General features: G+C 33.1%; 2 protein-coding genes across 7 annotated transcripts in view; one reads left to right on the forward strand and one right to left on the reverse strand.

Moving 5' to 3' along the window:
* The window catches only part of LOC148600159 (uncharacterized), a 49,408-nt gene that overhangs the window by 9,497 nt on the left and 12,930 nt on the right, over positions 1-26,981 (forward strand). For 5 of the 6 annotated variants that reach the window (XM_088559308.1, XM_088559312.1, XM_088559309.1 and 2 more), the window contains 16 exons: positions 277-349; positions 1,224-1,351; positions 1,978-2,081; positions 3,539-3,704; positions 5,872-5,966; positions 7,048-7,111; positions 8,554-8,639; positions 12,582-12,702; positions 13,835-13,905; positions 14,977-15,082; positions 16,649-16,723; positions 19,864-20,092; positions 20,910-21,115; positions 23,047-23,189; positions 25,463-25,530; positions 25,782-25,883. In XM_088559308.1, coding sequence (XP_088415434.1) covers positions 277-349; positions 1,224-1,351; positions 1,978-2,081; positions 3,539-3,704; positions 5,872-5,966; positions 7,048-7,111; positions 8,554-8,639; positions 12,582-12,702; positions 13,835-13,905; positions 14,977-15,082; positions 16,649-16,723; positions 19,864-20,092; positions 20,910-21,115; positions 23,047-23,189; positions 25,463-25,530; positions 25,782-25,883 — 1,837 coding nt within the window. Of the gene's footprint in view, positions 1-276; positions 350-1,223; positions 1,352-1,977; positions 2,082-3,538; positions 3,705-5,871; positions 5,967-7,047; positions 7,112-8,553; positions 8,640-12,581; positions 12,703-13,834; positions 13,906-14,976; positions 15,083-16,648; positions 16,724-19,863; positions 20,093-20,909; positions 21,116-23,046; positions 23,190-25,462; positions 25,531-25,781; positions 25,884-26,981 lie in introns of those variants that run through there. The other variant, XM_088559314.1, reaches the window with a different exon arrangement.
* Positions 8,447-10,871, reverse strand: LOC148600160 (uncharacterized). The gene is made up of 2 exons (XM_088559337.1): positions 10,761-10,871; positions 8,447-10,148 (listed from the first exon to the last, which is right to left on the reverse strand). The coding sequence occupies exon 2, from the start codon at positions 10,029-10,031 to the stop codon at positions 9,018-9,020; it is 1,014 nt and encodes a 337-aa protein (XP_088415463.1). The 5' UTR covers positions 10,032-10,148; positions 10,761-10,871; the 3' UTR covers positions 8,447-9,017.

Below are 26,981 nucleotides of genomic sequence, written 5' to 3' on the forward strand. Positions count from 1 at the left end.
TCAGGATGTGATAAAAATCAGATTTAGTGACCTTTCATCTTCTACTTTGACCTTGAAATAATTAAAAAAAAATATTCATGTTTTTTTTTATATAATAAATCATACCCAGAATGTAACCGTTTTGTCCTTTATAATAAGATTTAGAAATTTAAAATGCAGGATGCTATCAGATTGTCAGTAAAAGGTGTTTTAAAATTTTATCAAATTTCACTGTCTTCTTATAAATATAAAAAAGGCTAAGACTCAAATTTTGTAAGACGTTATATTTCATTTTAGACTCTGAATTTCAATGTAAATACAGAGTGTAACACCAATGGAGATTTTCTCATCCATGTAGCGGTGATGGGAGGTATGTATGAATTAACACTTTAATATAAAATTGGAGGCGTAAAAGTTTTAAAGATACATTGTTGATACTAAATTTGTTGTTGTTAAGTTGATAATTGTCACTATCGTAACATTGTGACGTAAAGGTTGAGATACAATTATGGGTGAAATAGGCCCTCCAATTTACCTGAAAATTGGATGTATGAATCACAGCAAACTTTTACTAAGCAAAAGTGTTAAACTTAAAATTTAATTACTTTTATTTATAACTTATTTGTACTACACATTTAAGTCTTGATCATTGGTCAAAATAGTTGACTTTATTAAATTTTACAAAATCAGGAAGTAAATCACTCATTCTGCATGATATACAAGTGTCTGCGCCTGTGTAGACCCAAGTTATATTTTGATATTTTAAATCATTTTTGTCTATGAAGATTTGGAGGGTCTATGCTGGCCCAGGCATCACAAATATGAAAAATAATCAATTTTGTACCAAATTTAAGCTATTTTTTGTAAAAACTTGAGTTTTAAACTATGTTCGACTTGTCATTTCTCTACAAGAACTAATTAAAAATTTCTAATATGGTAATTTTGTTGTTCTACATGAAGTCCTTAACAAAAATGCAGATTTATATATAGCAACATTTTAATACCACGTGTTGAAATTCAGCCTAGAAGGGGGCCAAAAACATCCCTAAGTGTACCTAGTCCTTTGTCACCATCATGAAGTAAGAGTTGTGTACATGTACTATATACATAACTGATTAAAACATTATTTTTGAAGAATGTTTTGTTTAATAAAAAGATGCTGTCATAAGTTTTTTTTTAAATTGCTTGACAGTAATAAAAGGGGGAAATAGTTGTATTAAAAATGTCTGTTTATGATTTTACAGGATTATGTCAATTACCATTGATATTAACTTTAGTCAGAATACAGAAGGCTGATATTGAGTTGTGTAACTCAAAAGGCATGACACCTCTGATGATTACTGCACAGGCTGGTGATAGGATGCTCTGTGATGTAAGTAAAAAAAGCTGAAATTTAGTTTTGTAATTCTGCAGGCATGACACTTCTCACAATTACTGCCCAGACTGTTGATAAGATCCTCTGTGATGTATGTAAAAATAAGCTGATATTGAGTTGAATAATTCTATTGACATGACACCTCTGATGATTACTACACAGGCTGGTAATAGGATGCTCTGTGATATAAGTAAACAAGCTAATACATGTATTGAGTTTTGTAACACTACATGATACCTCTCATGATAACTTCGCAGGCTGACGATTGGATCCTCTGTAATGTAAAAAGCTGACATAAAGTTCTCTTATGTTTTAAACAGACCCTTTTATAATTTTTGCACAAGCTGGTATTTATGGTGTGAGTAAACAAGCTAAGCTGATATATGGATATTGATTTGTGTAACTCTATAGAAACAACTTCACCTAATATTTATTGTAAAAAAACTTATGAGTTTGAAGTAAACAAGCTAATATTGAGTTGTGTAACTCAAAATGATGACTTCTGGATGATAATTACACAAACTATCAATGAGAGATGTCAACTTCCTGTTTGACAACTTTCTTAAAATTTTGATGCTTTTGTTTAAATTCAAAATTTTCATAACAGTTTTTCAATATTACAGGTGTTAATCTGTGTCCTTGGAGCTGATCCTAACAAAGTGAATGTCAATAATGGTAGGAGCGCTCTGCACTATGCTGCATTGAACTGTCATGAAGATTGTGTCAGGTATATATTATACGTGTAGTGGTCTACACTACGCCACACTGAAGTGTCATAGAGATTGTGTCAGGTACATATTATATGGGTAGTGTTCTGCACTACTCTGCATTGAACTGTGATGAAGATTGTGTCTGGTACATATTATATCTGTAGTGCTCTACACTACGCCACACTGAACTGTCATGGAGATTATGTCTGGTACATATTATATGAGTAGTGCTCTGCACTACTCTGCACTGAACTGTGATGAAGATTGTGTCAGATATACATTATATATGTGGTGCTGTACACTATGCTGCACTGAACTGTGATGAAAATTGTGTCAGGTATAGTATATAGGTGTTTAGTGTATTTTTATTGTACCATCATTATGGGAATACAAAGTAATGGTGTGTGTCTGTTCATTTTTCTTCTTCTCTATACCACCAGTACATTACAATAAATTGCCTTGAAGATTGTGTGGGGTTATTATTTAATGTAATATGTGTAAATTTAAATTTATTGTCAATAAGGCATTATCTGATAAAATACTTATCTCTATAACTCTGCCTTTTTCCCTACATTACCCTGCACAAAATTGTCATGAAGATTGTGTAAGGTACATTATATGTGATTATATGTGTAATGCATTTTTGTTATACCTTGGTATAATTTAATCACCTTGTCCGTCTTTCTGTCCGTCATTTTATCTGTCATTCCATCTATGGATCCAAATTTTTATTTTAAATTTGGTGCATGGCTTAACATATTATAAATTGGATGTACATTGTAAGTGACTTCAGATGCTGTTTGATATCAACTTCCTGTTACATAGGACTTTGCCATTTTTCACAATATGGCAGAATGAACGAGGAAATGGTTACCACAAAAATCTCAGCTCAAAATGAATGGATTTGTTTAGAATTTGATATGTGGTCTGGTATAGATGGTGCATACATCATAACTTATTTTTGGTGCTGTCCAATATCAACTTTCTGTGGAGTGGGGTCTCTCCCATCTCAAGCAACTTCATGTTGACTTGATAATTACACAACAACTAAGCAACGATCTTGGTCTGTTCATCCATACTTCCTCTCTTCATCATACTGTATTTAAGAGGGTGTCCATGCAAAAAGCCAGGCATTGGGTGGCACATGACAAATTGTATTTTCAGAAATTTTTCACATATTTCATATCACAAATGCATCCTTTCTCAAAGTTGAATGTTGGTTTTGCATTAACTGCAACAATAAAAAAACAATCATATAAAGCATTAAAATTCATTGAAAAAAGGAAGATAACTCTTTAATTTGCATTCCAATGATTTGTAAGAGTTGTGTCCCTTACCCTACATCTCCCTTCTCAAATGAAATTTCTTAACATTTTACAGGAATTACAGGGGTAAAATACCAGAATTAGCAAAACATAGCAATGTAGCAATCATTTTTATGTCAAAAGGAAACATCAGTAAATATATATTTCAGCTGCTTGATTAAAAGAGGTGCTGATCTAAACCACGAGGACTACATTGGTTGTCTCCCAGAGGATCTATTGTGTACAGATAACAACATGTCAGATAGTCACTGTAGGGAAATTATACAGATTCACAGAAAACAGAGACTCTATCAACTGGAGGATGTAATCATAAATGTAAGTATTATAGGAAACAGACACTGTCAACTGGAAGATGTAATCATAAATGTAACATAGAAAACAGAGACTGTCAAATGGAGGATGTATTCATAAATGTAAGTAACACAGAAAACAGGGACTGTCAACTGGAGGATGTAATCATTAATGTAGGTAACACAGAAAACAGGGACTGTCAACTGGAGGATGTAATCATTAATGCTGGTAACACAGAAAACAGGGACTCTGTCAACTGGAGGATAAAATTGTTAATGCTAATCTAGGTAACACAGATAACTCTGTTAACTGGAGGATATAAGGATATACAGTGAAACTTCTCCAAACCGGCCACCACTGGGACAAGAAAAAATGGCCGGTTTTGTGAATAATATCAATGCATACTAAGAGCTGTTTCCATTAAGGTGTTCTTAGAATAACCCTACACCTTGTCAGTTTGTTGGTCAACACATTAATGCCAATTCAAAACTTTTGGCCTTTTATTACATTTCAAAGCTTGCATCATTTGTAAATATTTGATTTTACAAACAGTACTGCCGACAAAATAATGTTCACGGTTTTGAAAGAATGTGTATTAATGATCGAAGGGCTATTGATGGTATTTAATTATTTGTATTGTTTTTGTAAATTACCTATCAACAAAGTCTAACAATTTCACCCCTATGTTGTTTTGGCTTGGGTACAGGTCACATTAATTGACAGTTGAGTTAAAAGATCGTAAAGGTCATAATATTAAATGACCCCAGTTGCCTGACGTTTGTACATACCAGTTAACAGCCAACCAGTGACAAAATGTAATGTCTGGATTAAATTTGTTGTTTAAACTACTGTCCCCATCAATTATCATCTGTGCACTGATGAAATGCAAACCGGTCAGTGAATGAATTATTAATTACATAATATTATGTAATCTTTTACTGTTTTCTTGACACATTTATTACAGGTGAACAATAACCGGGCGGTCGGAATTGAGAGGTTGTTTTTATTTGAAATATGTAACTAAAAGAGAGAAAAACAGGCCGATGTATGGGGTGGCTGGTCTATTAAATACAAAACACTTAGGTGTTAAAGTATATCGGCCAGGACGTTTGAAAACGGCCAGTTTGAAGGGAAGACCGGTTTTCTGAGGGTCCGTATTGGAGAAGTTTCACTGTAATCGTTAATGTAGCAGAGACTTTGTCAAATGGAGGATGTAATCATTAATGTAAATATCACAGATAACAGAGAGATGTAATTGTTAAGGTTAATAACATTATCTACTGGAGGATGTAATTTTTAGTTTAAGTAACTCAAAATGGGGGACTCTGTCAACTGGAGGATTTAATCAATAATGTAAATAACACAAATAACACAAATAACAGAGAGTGTCAACAGGAAGGTTTAATCATTAATGTAACAGAGATTCTGTCAACAATTGGATGTAATCCTTAAGGTAAGTGACTTAGAAAACAGAGACTCTGTCTACTGGAGGGAGGATGTAATTGTTTGCGTAAGCAACACAAAAAACAGGGACTGTCAACTGGAGGATGTAATCATTGATGTAAGTAACTTAAAGATATCAAACAATGACCCTGTCAACTGCAGGATGTTATTGTAAATGTATGTAACAAACTAAAAGAATTTTTAATGTCTTTGTCTCACCATTTGGGTCTCTAGCGAACAGTTAATTTGTATTCCCTGCAGCTTTTGAAAAGGTCAGGGTAATCCAGTTAAAATAACATTCTAGCATGTTGGAGGCAAATTTGGAGGCAAATCAGAAAAGCACCAACAGCTATATAAGGAAAATATACAGAAAAGGGCAGGTACCTTATACAATCCATCAAAAAAGGCACAGCATGTGCTTCTTCCCAAAATTTCTGTAGGGAAACATGCTTATGTATCATTTTCTAATAAAAATATGTTGCAGGGCATTAGTACTTAAGGAGGAGACCTAGGGTAAGGGACACAACTCTTGCAAATCATTGGGACGTTTGTATTCAGCATTTTACATCAACCTCATGTAAGCATCAAAATAACTTGGATTGATTTCAATCTGTTTCAAATACAAGCTTGAAAGGCTTTGGCAAAGTTGAATATGATACAAACATATCACTGATTTCAAGAGTTATGTTCCTTACCAAAGGTCTACTTCTTTAATAGAGGTTTATTATGGTTTTTTCTTCATTATCAGGGGGAGATTAATGTAAATGATTTGGTACAAAGTGATCTGTGTTGTGTCAGTGATGATGGTTTTACTCTGGTGATGTTAGCTGCAGTCAGCAACAGGTATGCTGTATACATTTTGTCACACTTTACCAAAAGGAATTATGCCTTCAAGTTACATAGTAGTCTGTCTGTCTGTTTTCTTTCAGTGGTCAGGTTAGGCATACCAATTCACTGCTTTCTGCAATACTTGAAAGGTTTTTGGTACAGGGTCATCTTTTACTGTATACATGCTGTGGAAAAACCTTGTTTTTTTTTTTTAATTTTTGGTGTAAATATGAAAATTATTGGTTCTCATGTGGCAGACGAATCTGCAAAATCTGCCTTTATGCTCCTGCAATTATAAAGATGAAATTTGTGTTTATTTAGATAAAATGACAGAGTAATTTCCTTGATTTTGCACATTACTGGTGATAGGAAGGAATTCCAGTTATATATTTGCAAATTTTTCTTTTAGAATACCCCCACTTATTGCGTGGGTGGTATATTGGAATCACCTTGTCAGTCTGTCATTCAGTCTGCATGACAGACTTTGGTTGCAATTATCTTGGTTACCAATGTATGGTTTGATTTCGTCATCTTTCGGGGAGTTGGGGCCCCAACCCTTGGATAGCCATTGAAGTTAATAACATTCATTTACTATACCATATTTAGAAATTAAGTGTAAGTGTTTGTAAGAATCAAGCAAAATGGGAAAAATCAGAAACATGCATGTCATCACCCCACCAATCTGACAATAAAATATCACTCAAGGATGCTTTCTCTATTTGAAAGGACCATTATTTGATCTCTGTATCATTGGATTTACTCATAATTTTTGCAATAGAATCTTAGAAAAATGAGGTTTTTGACAGAGTTATCTGTCCTTAAAATGTTCATTTCAGTGCATTTCAATGTAGTTAGAACTCAATTGTCTGGCATGATATGGAAAATCTTGTCCGATTTCCTTGATTTTGCGCAAATAGTCAAATTACACTTATCAAAATGATGTTTCACCTACTGCCTGATTCTTACAAGGACTGACATTTAAAAGTAGTAAAGGAGCCAAAAACACCTCGAAGTGTACATTGCCTTTTGATATATTTTCATGACTAGCTCTGAAAGTTTTATTGAGGCTATTAATAATTTCTCTTTAATACTTCAGAATAAACAACTTGAAGAAACTTCTTAGTCTGGATCTGAAATCTATTGATGCTCAGTTTGGACAGGTTAGTAACTTTTTTTCTGAAAACTTTGAGATGTCTCTTTTATTACACTGTACTATGTTCTCATTTTTGAGGAAATCATTGTGTGATGCAGTTTTCATTCTAACTGTGGATTACTGTGGAAGTACTTTAATTCGTGGATATCAATTTTCGTGGATTAGGAAGGAAGAAACACAAGTTCATGGATTCTTGAATTCTTGGTTTTGAGGTTTTCAGTGTACACATCAATGGAAATCCCCTTTTTGTTGGCAACCAAATTTTGTGGTTTGGCCTACCCAAGAAGACCATGAAAATTGGTACCCCAATAGTACTTTCACAATACATGGTACCAGTAAATCAAGGGTAGCAGGATTTGAAAAGTAATTAAAAAACAAACACACACAGAAAAGAACATGAAATAAAAAACAAATACATACTTAGCAACAAGAAGTAAATGAACAACCCTGGATCCACAAAAACTGAGAGCATGAAATTTTTTAAGAATGTAATTTTTATGAGAATGAAAATAATGCAATTTTAGTTACTATGACAAAAATAATAATTTGAATTCTTTGACACTATCAGATAAAGGAAATTAGTCATCAGTTTACCATGGAAAAATTTGCAAACAAGATTTTCTTCTGCATTTAAATGGAATTTTTATTTTTTCATACCCAGATTTTTTTTTTATTTTCTACTTTAAATTTACAAACTTTTTTGCAAATTTCCTCTTTTTTGTTTAGCTTTGTTTTTGGTAAAATCAAGGTTCATTCTCTGGGAGGTAACTCAAAGACAAAATGCACTTGACGACACTCAAAGTTTTTGGTCGAAATGAAACAGACAAGGAAAATACTTCAAAAATCTCAGCTAACCAAAATATTTAAACATTTTTATATATTTATTTACTTTATTATACTTTAATTTGGCTATATTCACATTCACATGCTGTCACCAGTTCAAAAGAATAAAATATTTAGGTAGACCTAATGTAAGGGACACAACTCTTACAAATCATTCGAACATTTGTATTCAGAATTTTACATCAATGTCATGTGAGCATCAAAGTAACTTAGATCAATTTCATTCTGTGTAAAATGAAAGCTTGACAGGCGTGGTGAAATTGAATATGACACGAACATATCACTGACTTCATAAGTTATGTCCCTTACCCTAAGTTTACCTCCTTAAATCAAATAAAGAATCTGATTTACTGTCATTGAAGTAATATTACTGATAGGAAATTAGTCCTCATTTTTATTATAAACAAGGTCAAAATACTAGGTTTGCACGAGATAGTAAAATATTTCTACATTTTTGATTAATTGCAGAAGGTAAGTTTTAATGTGAAAAAAAAAGAGATAAAATTGAACAAGTTTTTTATTACAAAACTTTTTTCATATTATTAATAGATCTATCAATATGGTTATGCCATGAAGTTTCAAAATAACTTTTTTCTGTTTTTCCAGACCACCAAAGAATATTATATAGGAATGACTGCTATGGCGATGGCTGCTAAATTAGGTCTTGCTAATGTTGTGTACTTTTTGCTGAGGTAAAGATCCCTTTAAACTTGATAGTCAACTTTAAAACTTGATTAAGTCACTTAAAATCCACTTGCAATATGAACTCCCACAAAAAAAAGGAGTGAGATCAGGTGCATTGGAAGGGTAAGAATGTTGTTCTTCACCAGTTGCACCTGTCACATTTCAAGTCCCTTTGAGTCAATTTTCTTAGAGGTGAAATCTTAATGAAGATATCTTGTCTCATCTGTGAGGTAGAAACTTCATATATGTCAATCAAATTGTGATGACAACTGAAAAATGTATGTAGTGATGAATTCCACAAAGATTCAACACACCCAAATGCGTGCATGTGTAACAAAAGAAAGACAATCTCATTTACAGTATACTGAAAATTGAATCTGTGTAACTTATTCAACAAAATATCTGCAAATTTGACCATTTTGCTTTGTTATTACTATCAGGTTCTCTGATTTAAAATCATACTTCACAGCAGTAGGATAGTGCAGTCCATCCTTTCCCCATAGCAATTGAAAAAATGTTTCTCCTTCAGGGGAAATGACCACTAAGTTATGGGAAAGATGACCAGTAACATAAATATTATTTCTTTCATCCATCGTGATACCTGTTGGGAATCGTAGCATGGTTTCATCTTCAAATTTAAAAACCACTTTATAGTCTTGCATTTTGACACCAATATCATTATCAGTATTTTTGTTGACAAGATCCTTAGGACATTTAAAATTCTTGACATAATGATGAGAATCCAGAACATTGTGATTGAAATTTTGGTGAAAATCTTGCACACTTTTAGAAGAATCTAGGATATTGTGATGAAAATTATTGACGTTTTTGTGGAAATTCTGGATATTTTTGGACGTATTCATGACAACAACAGTATTTGACCATGGACATGTATAGCATATCCTTGTTCCATTAGCCACAACATGAGAATTGCTGCATATAGTATTATCCACGATGATTGTTTTGATTTTTGTAGTTTCAATGTTAACCGACTTCAATCCAGTCTCCGGAACACAAAAAACAATATCTCCTCCAGTAAATGTGATTCCAGATAGTTTTGAATTTGTCAACAATGTCTTAGCCACTGTACTCGTATCCTCGCCAATGTTGATGATTGAAATGGTTTGGGATGAAGACATTGCTATTTTATTTTCATCGATTTTAACAATACCACTTAATGTACTATCATTCTCAGCTTTCGCATCCAACTTTATTTTCATTCTAATTTCACCATCTGAATCAACTATTTTTACACATCTTGAGTCACCATTGGCTACCACAATGTGTCCATTTGTCATGGGGCTAATATCATTATAATTGTTGTATTCTAGGTCATACCTCTGTAGAAAATGAATTGTTCGTGGGAAGGTTTTATAAACAGCAGTCTGTGCTTGGTTCATCTTGAAACTTTAAATACAGTAGTTATAGATGTTTCTACTTTTTTACTGGCAGTATCCCTATGTGCATTTTTCACTGTGAGCAGTTAATGGAATGCTGCTTTTTCCAACCAATTTCTACTATAAATTAAATTAAGAATTCATAACGCTATGCAAAAGAAAATATATTATATAAACTTTGAAAAAAAAAACCTAATATTATTGTGAAATTTTGAAAGTTCTGATTTTCATCGCTTGGTCAGATTTCTTAATAATGCTCAAAATGTGTCAAAATTAGAATTGATTAAGATCATGTCTATGTAAAAAACCAGGCACAAAAAAAATCATCCATTTCATATCACAAATACATCATTTTTCAAAGTTGATTGTTGGTTTTTGATTAACTGTAATGGATAAAGAGAAAAAAATTACATTGAAAGTCATTGAAAGTCATTGAAGGTCATTGAAAGTCATTGAAAAAAAAGGAGATAACTCTTTAATTGAGAACAAATTGGTTGCTTTGTTAGGGAACTTTAGTCATTTTCTGAGCCATCCATTATTGATTCAAAACAAACATTGTACTTTTTGACATAGATGTGATATGAACATTACATTGGAAAAAAAAATTATGTGGGATAACATTTTTCATGTGCCATCCATATTATAGGTTCTGCCTGGTTTCTGCATGATAGCCTTGTTAATCATTGAAATGAAAGTAATGGAAAAAAATTAAGTCTATAGTGTAATACATACTTGTATATCTACATTAAGTTGCCTTTTAAGAATATTCTTTTCCACTTCTAGAAGTATGCTCTGCATATGTAAACGAAACTCTTAACACTTGCTTCAAAAAACCAAGTTTCGTACTAATTTAAAGAGGAAATAGAAAATATGACATGGACAGGTTGATTATATCAGAAGATCAGAAGATATATTTTATTTAGTTGGTCTTCTTGTGTATTTCCTATAATATCACAGGAAAAACTTGTTGTGTTATAGATTGTTGTTTGATAAAAAAAAAATATGAAAGTGAGCAGGATAAAGAGGAAGATGGCCATTTGACAACAACATTTTTCTGAGCAAATAATGAGAGAATTATGAGCACATGACGAGCTGAAAGAATTCTTAGCACATGATGAGCTGAGAGAATTCTGAGGACATGATGAGCTGAGAGAATTTTGAGCACATGACAAGCTGAAAGAATTCTGAGCACATGATGAGCTGAGAGAATTCTGAGCACATGACAAGCTGAGAGAATTCTGAGCACATGACGAGCTCAGAGAATTTTGAGCATATGATGAGTTTTGAAGATTTAATTCTGATAAGGCCAGATAAAATTAATTAGTAGCTTTTCATCATCTACCTCCCCTAAAAATATTGATTAAAATGAAAAAAATTGAGGTAACAATTTCAAATATCAGAATTTTTTACACTAGTTTCTAGTATTGAGGTAGTATAACTCACAAATCTTTCATATCTTGGTGACTTGAATGATGTTTCTTCTCTGAAACTGGTGTGGCTATGGATTTAGTACTTATCTATACTTCAAATAGCTAAAATTTGGCTAGCAAATATCTGGATAGGAATAAAAAATAAAATCCTCCCACCCACCACATATTTTTTGTGAAGGTTGGATGACAATCTACCATTTCAGTTAACTTGGCCTAATTAGAATAGGCTGAAGATTTCTGAGCTCATATGGACAGGACAATTTATTTGCATATGATTGGCTAAAAGATGTCTGAGCACACAATGGCATTGGAAGATGTCTGAGCACATGATGGCATTGGAAGATGTCTGAGCACATAATGACATTGGAAGATGTCAGACAACAGAAATGGCTTGAAGATTTCTGAGAACATAATTGGTGGAAAGATTTTGGAGCACATAACTGGCTGGAAGTTGTCTGAGCACAAAAACAGACTGGAGGATCTCACAGAATTCTTATTAAAATAAGAACTTGGATTTCACAATTTTTTGCAGTTCCAAACTACATATGTTTATAATGTACTGTCACAGCCTCAACATTTTCTTGCCCTTGTTAGTTAACATGTATAATGTCATGTTCGCCTGAGCATTAACAGATCTGATTTTTCGTGGTATTTTAACTTGTATTTACCTAAAGGTAAATCAGATCGTCGATAAAAAAATGCTGTACAGAGTGTATGTTGCTTGTTGACCTGTACTTGCATAATGGCATAATGAGTTCGAGTTGCTCATTTGCTTTTGTTAATTTGTATGTATGATTTTAGTTACTTTATGTTCTTTGTTGTGTATGTTTGTTTTCCTTGTCTGGTCTTTGTCCCTGGATTACATTCTTTTGATTACCGCTAGAATCTTGGTTCCGTTGACCTGTACTTGCATTAATTTCAACCGATGTATATTAAATTTGAACTTACTTAACCTAATTGTGTTCATGTGATTTGTGTGGACAGTCATGTGACTCTGGTCATTCTGTTGTGACCCCTATTGCATTTTATCAAATTTGTCTTTCTGCAGTTCTGACAATCTAGCATGTAAATGCATGGCTTGAAATGTAAATGACTTGCTTACGTATTTATTTTTTTTAAACAGCAAAGGAAGTAACCCTGCCATCCCAGATATAAATGGAGACCTACCTCTTCACCAGGCAGTGACGCAGAATCATAGTAAAGTTGTAGAAGTCATTCTTGGGTTTTTCCCTACAGGATTTACAGTATGGTTATTTTTATAAAAATGCATATGATGTATATACAGTAAAACCTCTCTAAGCCAAACTCTTTTGGATTGTAGGATTAAGTCGGTTTGGACAGCTGTATGGTTTATCCAGGTTCAAAACACATTTAAACTAAAACAATGGGACTTCAAAAGTTGCCTGGTTTAGGCAGGTTTTTGGTTAACAGGTTTTTAGTTAGTTCAGGGTTTGGCTTAGACAGGTTTTAGATTAATTCAGGGTTTGGTTTAGACAGGTTTTTGGTTAATTAAGGGTTTGGTTTAGACATGTTTTCAATTAATTCAGGGTTTGGTTTAGACAGGTTTTTGGTTAATTCAGGGTTTGGTTTAGACAGGTTTTTGGTTAATTTAGGGTTCGGTTTAGACAGGATTCTTTGTAGTATAACATGTACAATGTGGTCGCAGTGGCAGATTCAGAAAGGAAGATTTCAACAACAAAAAATGGGTGTTTAAAGCTATAATTTGTCAATTATAACCCATAAATACATGAAATTAAAGGTATTTGTGAACAGAAAGGGATTCCAACCCCAGATCTGCCCATCAGTATGTCAGTTTTGAGTTAGGTAGTACTCCATCTAAGAATCATGCAAAATGTGATACATGATTGGGAGGCCTACATATTTTTGTTGTTGATATTTTGTTTAAAATGTTATAGTAAACAGAAATTAGCGTGCAGCTTTTCATATAATTCTGGTTTTTAGTAGATAAAAAATATATAAAATGTACTGTCGAGTTCAAAATTAAGGGACATAACTCTGTAAATGACACTAAAATACAACAGAAACTGTTGAATTTTCAATGTGGATTATCTCCTAAGAGCAGACAGATTGGAACCAATAATTATACATTACATCATATAGACCTATAAAGCAATTAAATAACAAAAATAAAAAAGCCTTTTTTGGGGTGTATCAAAAGTTACAGAATTTGCATGATTCTTACAAAAACTACTAAGAAAAAGCTGGCTTGAAATTGGTTGAAGTACAACACTGTTTTAGTATAGAGAAAATGTCCAAATTTGAACTTTCTTAACAAATTTCTGGTGTTGAGACTGAAGCCAATGGAGATGTTACACTAGGTTTCATAAATATTAATGCTTGCCTTTATTTTTTCAGGGGTTTCAAAGAGCTAAAGAATTATGTTCATGCCCTGAGCTGGAGAAAAAGCTAGAAGTTGCTTGGCAAAGGTAAAACTGCCCACACTATAAAACTTCTGTGCAATGATGCATTCAGGAAACCAACATAATTTTGCATTTAAGGATATCAACTCAGTATCGTCTCAATTTTACTTTGTTCAACATATATTCCATAATGGAGGTTTTTGTTTATGATAATTTATTGTTTTCTGGCTGGTGAAAATACAATAACAAAATTTGCTGGCAAAAATAAATTGGCTTTACAGTATAGATGTATGAGTAAGGTGATTCCTGTAAGAGTAAAAAGATGTGAACAAGAGAAGTCCAAGGAATAATCTTATGACACATTGTTTTGAAATGAAAAAAAGTAGTGTGTGAGAATTTCAGTGTTATTCTAAAGTTTGTGTGTTTGCATGCATTTGACTATTATCAAGAATAGTACCAAATAATTGTTGTGTGCCAGAATAGTGCAAATAGATTGTGTGACATAACTGTACTACTGTATTGCTAAGTTAGTGCCTATAGTATACAGCAAATGAACTGCAAATTTCCCATACAATACATAATTTCTGAGATTGTCCTGAATTATCGTATCAGGACTGGAATTATTTTACCGATCATATGACCTCTGAATTTTGTTAGGCATTATAATGGGACAATCCCAGGTAATGCCAGAAATCCATGTTGACACTCCAACAAAGGTTTAGTGTTTTGGGCCAGATTGCACTGCAGATTGTAGAAGAAGACTAATGTAAAAAAAAATCAATGAAACGATTGTATTCACCTCTTAACATCAATCTTGTGTAAGCATCAAAGTAACACGACTGATTTCATTTGGTTTCAAAGGAAAGCTTGAAAGTCTTTGGTGAATTGAATTGATACAAACATATCACTGATTTAAAGAGTTATTTCCCTAACCCTAGGTCTACCTCCTTAACCACATAAAGCTATTGTTCTGTTTTTTAATTATGTTCCCCATAAGAAAAAATGCCTTTTCACAAAGTTTGATACATGCTTACGGCTGCTTGCCACAATTATGTGCCACAGACTTGAAATTTTGGTAATAGTGCAGGTTTACATTATATTTAAATGTTACCTTCCCCCTATTTTTTTATTTCACAGGAGACAAGATGAAATAGTATCACCAGCACTACTAGAACATACTATGAAAGGAAATGCTGACAAACTCTATTGTCTACTAGAACCTGGAGATTCAGTAGATATTCAGGTGTGCAGAAGAGGTGCCATTTTCCAGCTTGCAAATATCACTGAATATGTGGGGAAAAACAAACATAACTATATAATTAAGTTTCTGTTCTGTGTTGTGTTTTTCTGTTTTCCATATCTGGTCTTTGTCTCTGGATTACTTTATTTTGATTTCCACTAGAATCTTGGTTCTTTTGATTACTCTCACATTATGAAATACACTGATAGTCAAAACATCAATCATATTTGCAGAATAAATGTATGTTGAATACTGTTATTATATGCCCTAGTGTAACATTATCAAGGAAACACACCTTATATTTATGGGATTAGGTATCTTTTTTGGACAAAATATATGAAACGGTTGAGGTTGTAGAATCCCAGCAGCACCCCCTATCAAAGAAGTATTAGAGTCCCCCCAGGAGAATAGTTACTTTGTAGTTACACTTACTGTGCATATCATTAGAATATGCTTATCTAATTGGATAATTGGCTTTATATGTTATATTTCATGGGTAGATGAAACACATCTTTTAGTTTTTGTTTTATGCCATGCCCACAATTACTGTGTAAGTACTATTGTTCATTGGGTAGCAGTTTTCATGGTTTTCATGGGTAGGTCAAACCACGAAATTTAGTTTCCTATGAAAAGGAGATTTCCATTGATGTGACTATACATTGTACTAAAAGCCTCAAAACCATCAATTCAAGAATCCACACACTTGTATGTCTTCTTTAATCCACGAAAATTGGTACCCACAAATTAAAATACTTACACAGTAGGTGGATTACTTATATTGATCACCGTGTATTGCACATTTTTTATGTACATCTATAGTAGAACAACAATAGAATAAAATAAACAATTGAAATGTTATACTGGTCACGTATTTCGCACACGAAGCAGAAACACGCTTTCTCAAAAAATGTTCTATGGTCAATACTTTTACGAACTTATAAAACATCGAAATTGAAACATTCAATTTTTAAGGAGGTAGACCTAGGGTAAGGGACACAACTCTTAAAAATCATTTGAACGTTTGTATGCAGCATTTTACCTCAATCTTACACAAGCATTAAATTAACTTAGATTGATTTTATTCTGCTTCAAACAAAAGCTTTGGAGGCTTTGGTGAAATTGAATATGATACAAACATACCACTGATTTCAAGAGTTATATCCCTTACCCTAAGTCTACCTCCTTAAATGTGTTCCGGTTTGTATCAGTAAAAAAATAATTTCTGCACATAAGCAGGTAGAGGTGAGGCATGGCGTAGAAAAACCCTTCAAACAAATGATGCTTTACAATACTTTTTAGTAATAATAGGCCTTTCTGTATTCAGATCTGTACTTTTGAGAAAACCATACATTGATCTCCTGCTAAAATGAACCAAATAAAAACAAATTAAGAACAAATTCCATACCCAATCATGATACTCTAAAGTGCAAGAACCAAATGACAAACTAAGACTGTTTTATGGTCTGCAGTTGTTACTTTGTTAGATATAAAAATGAATTTGTTGGGTTTTTGACATGCATGAATCACTCTGTCTGATTTTTATAAACATTACTACTTAATATATTTCAGAGTGCGTTTGGTAGCTGGCCTCTGTATCTAGCAATACAGAATGATTATATACAGATAGTACAACTCTTATGTGAGGTAAATGTAGTTCTTTATATGTTGATTAAGAAATTGTGTATGGCTAATTTTATTGTGGAAAAAAGTAAAGAAAATGCATTCTATATATACAAAACTGCAATGTTTGAGGCATTGTTATAATGTTATAAAGCTGTTGTTTGTATTCAGCATTTTACAGTACCTGAACCGATCCGTTCGATAAAAATTGCGATCCGTCTTCGATCACCGATCATTTTCCGATCAAACCGATCCATTAAACTGGTGATCGCATCATGTGACCACAGAGCGATCAATATATTTCACAGTTTTATTTTTTTTTTTTTTTGTCAAGTTTACACATATTTACATAATGTAATACATTGAAACAGTAACTTATGCATTTATTTCACATTTTTTTTTTAAAACAGATCTAACATCATTTTACAAAACAAAACTGCCATCAGATTGGTAACCAGTTATTGATGATCGATCCGTCAGCAATCAATCAGTCAATGGTTATCAATCCATCAAATTGTAGCAGGGATCGGTTCAAGGACTGTACATCAAATTCATGTATGCATCAAAGTGTCTTGGATTGATTTCATTCTGTTTCAAATGAAAGCTTGATAGGTTTTATTGAAATTGAATATTATTCAAACATATCACTAATTTCAAGAGTTAACTGTTTGGTTTCCATGCAATTACATAAGTTGTAGTGAACAATTGTCATGGAATTTCGATATATATTGTTACTTGCTGCTAAAGGAAGCTTGCTATCAAAAATGATGTCACTGGTCCTTACCACTCTACAAAATGAGGCCAAAAGGGGTAAAATAGATGTTTATCTGAATTGATGTACAAGGTTTATTTCTTATTCAATTTTGACAATTCCTTTTTTTTTAATTTGGTTCTTATAAAACACTGCGTTGAGATATCTTAAAAGATTTAAAATAGCATTTTGCATTGTCAGTCTATAGAGGGCCAAAGTGAGGGCCACATCCTGTAAAGCAACTTTTTTATTTTGGTTCTGATTATGAATTTTGTGTTGGATTCCTTATGAAAATCCCTGCCTGCATTTTTCAATCAGATATCTCTTACACTTTTTTGAGATAGAAGGGGCCAAAGGGACCATATTCCAATTAATGGACTTCTTTTATTTCTGGTCCAATTTAGAGTTTTTTTTTCATTAGCTTCCTTCTGTAAGTCCATGTTTGTATTTTTCAATCAGTTTTTGAATAATTTTCATGGTTTTTGATTAACAAGGGATCAATAGGGGCAAAAACTCTCATTTTTTGGAAGACATACTTTTTTTGTATTTTTTCATCTGATTTTAATGACTGAAAGCAGAACTTTTTACTGAAATCAAATAAAGAATAAAGTGCAATATTGTATACAAACTAGTTGTAGTGTCCACAATTAACTGTCAGTTCCTATGGTGAAGTGTGTCAAAAACTTATATTGTGTCCATGCATGCATACTGGCCCCAAGATAATAGAATTCAACTGGCTGCCATTGTATTATGCTTCGCTTGGCAACGCATTTTATAATTTTAAAAGAAATTAGTAAGGTTGCTTTTAACACAGGCAAGGTGAGTTCACATGAAACTGGTGTGAATCAAGCTTGGGAATGTGTCCAGGTAGGGGCGAAATGGGCGTACCCCACTCCCCCTTTCCAAAAAAAAAACAAAAAAAAAACACTATTGTAATCTGCTAAATATTGTATTGAATATGGCAATTTATCAGAAATGTATTATGAATTAGTTTCCTTTTTTCCTTTTATACTGATTCTTGTAATTACGCCCCTTCATTCAATTGTGGATCCCACGAAGCTTCACACAAAATTCCCATGAAATTAATTTAATTTTCATGTGAAATTTACTTCACAAAATTTTTATGTGAAGGAACAAACTCTTTTGAAATCCATCACAAATTATTGTTCGTTCAATTCAAGTGATCTCCACATGAAAAAAGCTTTCCCAAGTACATGTACTTTGTTAGTAGACAGAAAAAATGGTGGATTTTTTCTTTATTTCTATTAATTTTATTGATATTTTAATAAAATAGATATTGAGGACGCATCACAAGAGGTGAAGGAGGGTCTTAGAACTAAAAGATTAACATTGAATTATCTATATATGCAAGAAAGTTATGCTTTTGATTCTCCTTTAAGTTATAGAATCAAGGTGATAAAGATTCAGGGTTATTAAAAATCAAATTTAATTACAGAAGTAACATGCCTTTTGATTGGATAAAAATATTCATCCATCATCTCATAGGCAGGGGTTTTCAATAAGTTTTAAAGTAGGTGGAAGAAAATTAAAAGTAGGTGGCACCATTGAGGGCCGTCATTTTCCATAACATACCTAATTTTTTTTTTGAGCAACAAAATAGCCAGCACCAATGTCAAATTAGATGGCGAAATTGCTGGTGGCTGGCACTTGTTGAGAACCCTTCATAGACTACATTTTGTAATGTGACTGTAAGGTTATCAACCTTTTAGAATGATTTACTAGTTGAATTTTGATACTGAAATTAAGTTGTAAGGAATGACTGTATTATTTTTTCAGGTCTATTTGAATTAACCTTGATGCCCATGGTACTTGCTTACTTAATCCTCTTCGTCTCCAGTGAGACATAAGGCTGCAGTTGTTTCCCACCACCTAGGTCTGTCTTTGGCTATCTTTTGGGCTTCTCCCCACATATATCCACCCTGTTTCAGCTCAGCTTCTACTGTTCTTCGCCAAGTTGTTTTTGGCCTACCAGGCTTCCACCTTTCAGTTGGGGTCCATCTGAGGGCATCTTTAGGTAACCGTTGCTGGTCCAAATTTAAACACGCCAAATAAATTTTAGAGATGTTAGGTACCCTCTTAAAAAAATTGTTATTTACCTTTCTTCATACCTGATAACCCTCCCAAATTAGAGGGAAGCTTCCAAAATGTTGATAACAAATTACGAATCTTCCAAATACTGTGGTTTCTTATTATTTTTGTGGGTATTAATTTTCATGGTTAGAAAAAAAATATGACCTTTCTTTTGATCCTCGATCAACGGTCAGTAGTTTTTTTAAAAATTGACACATTTCTCTGCATATTCGGCATATTATCACTAAAACAGTGCTACATTTGCTCAAAATTTAAACGAAAATTGTATAAGCATTGAAGTTTATGAATTTTTGTAATTCAGAGACAAGCTGATCTAAGCAAAAGACATTCCCAGTCAGGAAACAGTGTCCTGCATCTTGCTGCAAGTTTGGGTCGTCTTGAGATTACGGAGTACCTCGTGAACTGTTGTGCTCTACAATTTGGATCTTCTGTGAGCTATGGAAGAAATACAAAATTTTCTGGTACCAGTCTGGATGTCAATGGGATAAATGGATCTGGAAAAACTGCTCTCCAACTGGCTGCAGAGAAAGGTTTTAGCATTTAATATAGGAACTCTTTGTACTTAGTCAATTTACATCATTTCTGAAGCTTATAATTAGCTGTTTAAGCGAATTCACTACAGAATAGGATTGCAACTGTCAAAGTTTACCCTAAGATGGCATCTGTGAAAGCTTTATTGTAAAATGCAACTGTAAAAATTATGTCGTAAAATGGCAACTGTTTAGGTTATATTGTAAAATGGCTACTGTGGAAGTTTTTTCCTAAGATTGTAGTTGTAAAAGTTATATTGAAAAAAAGGCAACTGTGAAAGTTATATAATTGATATGGTACATGCTCAGATGTTTAATTTAAATTTTAAGTCTTCCTGAAGGTTGTAAAATGTCTTTAAAATTTTGTTGCTACAAGAAGGGGCCATATGTCTTAGCTCAGCTGTTTATTTGTAACATTTTAGGCTTTCCTAGGGTTGTAAGATGTCATTTAAACCATCCTGCAACTGGAAAAAAAGGGAATAACATGAGCAGCTTGAGTTCAGATGTTTTTTTTTTTTTTAAATAGTCTTTTTGAAGGTGATAAGATGTCTTAAACATGATGCTGCTAGAAAAAGAAGGAAGCTATGTCTTTGGTCTCAGCTGTTTATTTTTAGCATTTTACATGTTTAGGCTTCCTTGTGGTTGTATATCTTTTAATCTTTTAAACTATGCTGTTATTAGATGAAAGGGATATACCATATTCTTGAGCTCAGATTCTAAATTTTCATATTTTAGGATTTCTGTAGTGTTAAACCATGATGCTACCAAAAAGGGGGTATGCCATGTGTTTCTGCTCAGATGTTTAGTTACATTTCAGGATTCCTGAGGGTTGTAAGATGTCTTTTGAACCATGGTGCTACTACATCCCTGCTAGCTCCAACTGGAATTCTGTTCGCAGTGCCTGAGTATGAAGGTGTTTGGAGTGAAATATTATCACACAGACAAAAACACACAGATCTTATCATGGATCTAATTGAAACTAATACCAAACAGAGTCTGAATAAATTGACAGATGTTTGGATGGTAAGGAAGTTATAGTTTTTTTTTTGGTACCTAAACATTAAAAGAAAATTTGATATTAAAGAGGAAAGGGTGGGGGTGGTCACAACACCTAAGGGAAATAACTCTGTAAAAATCAGCAAAACATTTTATTTTGTGACATTTTATTATCAAACTTAAAGCATCTTAGTGATCAAAAGTTTTGTTGATGAAGCTGTTATATGTTCATTGAAAATATTCCCATGAAACATGTGGTAAAAATATCTTGAAATGTATATATTTATTAATATTGTATTTTTATCAAAGTAAAACACTGAATTAAATTTCAAGAAATTTAAACAAGGCAAATAAATTTTAGAGATGTTAGGTACCCCCTTAAAAAATATTTATTTACCTTTCTTCATACCTGTTAACCCTCCCAAATTAGAGAGAGGCTTCCAAAAAATGGATAACAAATTAAGAATCTTCCAAATACTGTGGTTTCTTATTATTTTTGTGGGTATTAATTTTCATGGTTAGAAAAAATATATGACCTTCTTTTTGATCTTCGATCAATGGGTCAGTAATTTTTTTAAAAACTGACACATTTCTCTGCATATTCGGCAAATTATCACTAAAACAGTGCTACTTTTGCTCAAAATTTTAACAAAAATTGTATAAGCATTGAAAGCATTTAAACTATTGAAAGTTGTGTATAGGACATGTTTTCCCAAGTTACTTCAAATACAAATGTAATATGTATGATAAATTTGTTAGGGAATCAAGACTCCGTTTTCATTTTCCAGAGTATGAGTAAAAGTTTTGGTAAGTCTTAATTCATGTGAATGAAAACTTGAGGTATCATTCCCAGGTATATGATAAACGGGATCGGCAAAAAACCCAAGTTTACTGAATGTCACATTTAAGAAAGCCACTATCATTGGAAAGATAAGAAAAGCTGAGAATACCTAATGCCACTATTACAGATTATTGTTGACTGAGTGACTTAACATATAGCTGGTAGCGCCAAGGCCGACCCGGCTATAAAACAATTAATATTTCATTTAATTAGACAATTAAGGGGGACAGGATGTTGTCCATTTATTATGGCATCTTACCCATGTTACTTGACAGATACAGAGATTAAACTGAGTAAACATTCACTGATGGAAATTATTGTTTGATGGAACCTTAATCTACCCATGGAAACCGCAAAAATAAGTACCACACAAATAAAAATGAAACCACAGTAGAAATGAATGATTTGTGGGATATTTTTGTTAAAATTTCTGTATTTTCTGTGAAAAATGCTAAATAATTGCATTTTTACATCAAAATTTATCCTTTGCGTGAAAATCTCACACGTGAGACAGTGTCAATTGGGGAGAATCTCGGGTATGTGTTCATTTGAATGTAACTGTAAGGTTTTACATGCCTTAACTGGTAAGCACAAAACCTTCAAATCTATTGTATGGATCTTAATGAAATTTTACATGAGGGTTATAGGCATCAGATGACTATAAGAAAGGGTTTTTAAAAGAAAAACTTTTGTTGAGCTATTTGGAGAGTTTCAGGGGATTTTCAAGTGAAGAGAGGGTTATTCTTTTTGCTTTTTGTGATCTTGCCTACAGTACTTCTGGTACCTTTTCTTTCCCTGTGCATCTCTTAAAAATAGAATATCTCACACTTCTGATGAAAATTCCAGAATATCGTTTCACTAAGCTTATGTAATAAGCCCAATTGGTTTGTTAAAGATTTAAGCGCATGTAAATTTTGCAAGTGGTTTGTGAATGTTTGTATTCAGCATTTTACATCAATCTCATGTAAGCATCAAAGTAACTTGGATGGATTTCCTTCTGTTTCAAATGAAAGCTTGGTATGCTTTGGTGAAATTGAATATGATGCAAACATATCACTGATTTTAATAGTTATGTAAATTACCCTAGGTCTTCCTTAAATAAATGTTCATTCTTCAGCCTGGGTTTGACCACAATCTACGAGACCATCATGGCAACACTCCACTGATGAATGCTTGCAGAGTGGCAAATGTTGAGTTTGTCCTGTTTCTTCTGCAGTCAGCTGTCTATACTAATACTTACGGCCAAGATGAGGGCTATATGTAAGTCATTTTTGCTCTTAAACAATAGATTACATACTGTAAACTGAGGATATTTTGCTGTATTTTTGTTGTCAGTAATGATTTCAATTATTCAAGACAATAGAGTTTGTAGGTCTTGTACTAGTTTCAATTTCCTTTCCTGAATTTTTTATGTAGAACACATTGAAATCCCAAGACCGATCTGTATGTTATTGTTTACCTCAGGGATTTCAATATGCTACATTGCAATGCAAAATCTTCTATTTTATGCTTTTCGTAACATTTTTATCATGTAGAACTAGATGTTTTTCATTTTTTTTCAGCTTTTTACACAGAAAGTTGTTTTGCTTTTAATACTGAACTCAATTTTTATGTGAATGACAAATCTTCATGCATTTGAATGATAGACAATCGAGGACCCATTTTCATTAAACCAGGGAGTCACATGATCAGACTCCCTATTATCGAGGACCCATTCTCATTAAACCACGGAGTCACATGATCAGACTCCCTATTATTGAGGACCCATTCTCATTAAACCACGGAGTCAATCGAGGACCCATTCTCATTAAACCACGGAGTCACATGATGAGACTCCCTATTATGTAATTATAACCAATGAAATTGTCAGTTATAATATACAGCAGCTACAAATATGAAATACCAAATTTCAACTTTCATTTTGTAACATCTGGAGTCATTAGATGCTAGACTGAAAACTCCATACAGTAAAACACAATTAAGCAATTGTTGAAACTAAACTCTATTGAAATGTTAAGGGATTATTGTTGTGGATTTTTCACTATGAGAAGCTAATGCAATAACGAACAGGAATAAATACTGTAATCTGATTGGTTAAAATAATTTTGTTATATCTCAATGGATAAAAAAAATATTGACATGGCCTTATTCAGTTAAATTCAGAGCTACTTTTTTCATGTTTAAAGATAAAAATATGTTTTAAAATTAATTTATACGAATTTGCTATGATAAAAATTTTGTCTATTGAAAAATAACATAAATTTTCCATGTGCATATTTTGTTTATTGCACTTTGTTGATATAGTTCTAAGGGAAATAACTCAATTTCAATACGATATTGTGTCTGGTTTGCTTAATTGTAATGGGGTTTCCTTGTAGATCAGGTATATGTGTAAATGTAAACAGTTTTTTTAAAAATTAGTCTGGAGTATTTATAAAAGGGGGAACATCCCATTTATTTTTTTTGTAATTTATCTTACATAATTTTAATAATTTTAATTGCAGAGATGCATACCGGTATGTATTTTATCTGTTCTGCAAAACATACTGGTACTACATGTATAAGATTTATTATTGCATTCACTCTGTCAGGAAAATTATTTCTCTACTTTTTAATTGATTTTCACAACTCCTGACCGGTTTGAGAAAAACAGTTTTCACCTCCATAGTGATTTGAGTTCTTGGTTGGCCGTAATAGAAAAGGGCGATTGGTTGTTGTGTGAGCATATCACATTTTCTATGAAATCTCTTATACTGTGTCTCCCATATCCAGTTCCATTGCTTATCTACTTCCTGTTTACTATTAAAAATTAATAGACAGAAATGGTTGACTGGGAGCATTTTTAGCACAGTGCTGAGTGCTTGTTTTGATTATTGTAAAGGAGGGAGGATGGCCAAGTGGTTAAGGTGCTGGACTTGTTGACACAGCTGTTGGTTTGATCCCCACATAAGTCAAGGTTTTGGTTTCGTGGCACCTACCCTAGCCTGGTTTTTACAGATTTTTCTGTCTGGAATATTTCTTACCCCACAAGCTTGGTGACCATGTGAGAAGCTCATGTTAGCCACATGGTCGTAAATCTTGCTGTGGGTTAAAACTCTCTACAGGACTTATGGTAATTGTTGACTTGTGCACATTTGTGTATTCACTGACAATGAATAAAAGAGTAATCAAGGGAACCAAGGTTCTATCAGAAATCAGAAGAATGTAGTACAGGGACCAAGACCAGACATGGAAAACAGACACACACAATGAAGAACATAAAATAACCAAAATAATACATACAAAGTAACAAAAGTAAATGAGCAACTCGGACTCCCCTATAAACTGGGAGCACGAACCAGGTGCACCAGTAGGGTAAGCATCCTCTGCTTTTTTTACATACACCTGCCGAGTTGCTCATAAAAATTCAAGTCCAGGGTAGACGAAAGAGGAAAGACAACTATGACACGTTGAACAAATCAGTTTTCATGGTGCAGATGGATACACTGTAAATGACCTTTATTTGTCCTTTACTTTACCTTTTACTGTTTCAGAGAGAGCTGTTCTGACAGTGAATCTGGTGTTTTGGACACAGATTCCATCAAATTGGATCAAGCAGAAGGTTCTTACTTACATCTGAAGATCTGTTAAATATTTGAACATCACTATAATTTTCAATGTATAGGAACTTCAAATGATGAAACTAAAAACAATCTTGTGTTGTTTTTATTGTTACAGTAGGCACTTCCCTTGAAAATGGTAACTAGTGATATTTTTGAAAAGTCAAGAACTCTTGCAAACAAAATATTTTTTTTCCAATTTTAGTGGCACAGCATTTCTTTGATCCCACCTGGTATCTGTTTTGCATTTCAGGTGATTGTCAGAAATTAGTTAGCCAAGACACACCAATAAATACAAGGTTGGAAAACTTACTTCAGGATGTTAGAAGACCTATTGGACTCTCTATTTATCACGGTATGGTAAAGTAAACATTTACTGGAGGGGGGCATTCAGGGATGGAGGGTTTATCTGGTATTGATGTTAATTGTTAGTCCCTGTAAGAATCAGGCAGTGGGTGAAACACGATATGATTTTGAAAGTTTAATTTGACTATTGCACCATCAGTCAAGGAAATTTTTTTTGGTAAATTGAGTTATAGTTTAATTGAAATGCACAAAAAATGAACATATTAAGGGCAGGTAACTCTGCTAAAAATCATTCTGATTTCTGGGCAAATCCAGTGATACAGAGATCAGAGAATGGTCTTTTGCAATAAAGAAAGCATCCTTGAGTGAAATTATATTGTCAGATCAGTTGGGTTTTGACATATATGTTTCTGATTATTTTCCAATTTTCCCTGATTCTTACAAATGCCTACACTTAAGTTTTAAGTAGTAACAGTAGTATTCAGTAATTCTTTAAGGCGGAGAATAAATGAAATGAGAGCAATTATTTATTAAGGAGGTAGACATAGGGTAAGGGAGGGACATCATTCTTACAAATCATTGGAATGTTTGTGTAAAGCATTTTACATCAATCTCATCTAAGCATTGAAGTAACTTTGATTTATTTCATTCTGTTTCAAATGAAAGTTTGATAGGCTTTGATGAATTGAATATGATGCAAACATATCATTGATTTCAAAAGTTATGTCCCTGCCCTAGGTCTACCTCCTCAAGTTAATAAAATAAAGCATTTAACAAAATTTATTTATGTTACAGATGTGTGAAAGAGTAATCAAGGGAACCAAGGTTATAGTGGTAATCAAAAGAATGTAATCCAGGGAAAAAGACCACACATGGAAAACAGACATATACAACAAAGAACATAAAGTAACTAAAATCATACATACAAAGTAACAAAAGTAAATGAGCAACTCGGACTCCACTAAAAACTGGGAGCATGGACCAGGTGCACCAGTAGGGTAAGTGTCCTCTGCTTTTCTAGAAACACCTGCCGAGTTTCTCATAAAAAGTCAAGTCCGGGGTAGACAAACAAGGAAAGGAAAACTATGACCCGTAGAATACATCAGTTTTTATGGTGCTGATGGATACACCATAACGATCCACGAGT

The sequence above is a fragment of the Perna viridis genome, chromosome 13 (assembly GCF_037379345.1).
Source record: "Perna viridis isolate PV_CMFRI_1.1 ecotype Kerala chromosome 13, ASM3737934v1, whole genome shotgun sequence".
Classification (NCBI taxonomy): domain Eukaryota; kingdom Metazoa; phylum Mollusca; class Bivalvia; order Mytilida; family Mytilidae; genus Perna; species Perna viridis.

Excerpts from the sequence above, each read along its gene's own strand:
- LOC148600160 (XM_088559337.1), bottom strand. The coding sequence starts at position 10,031 with ATGAACCAAGCACAGACTGCTGTTTATAAAACCTTCCCACGAACAATT.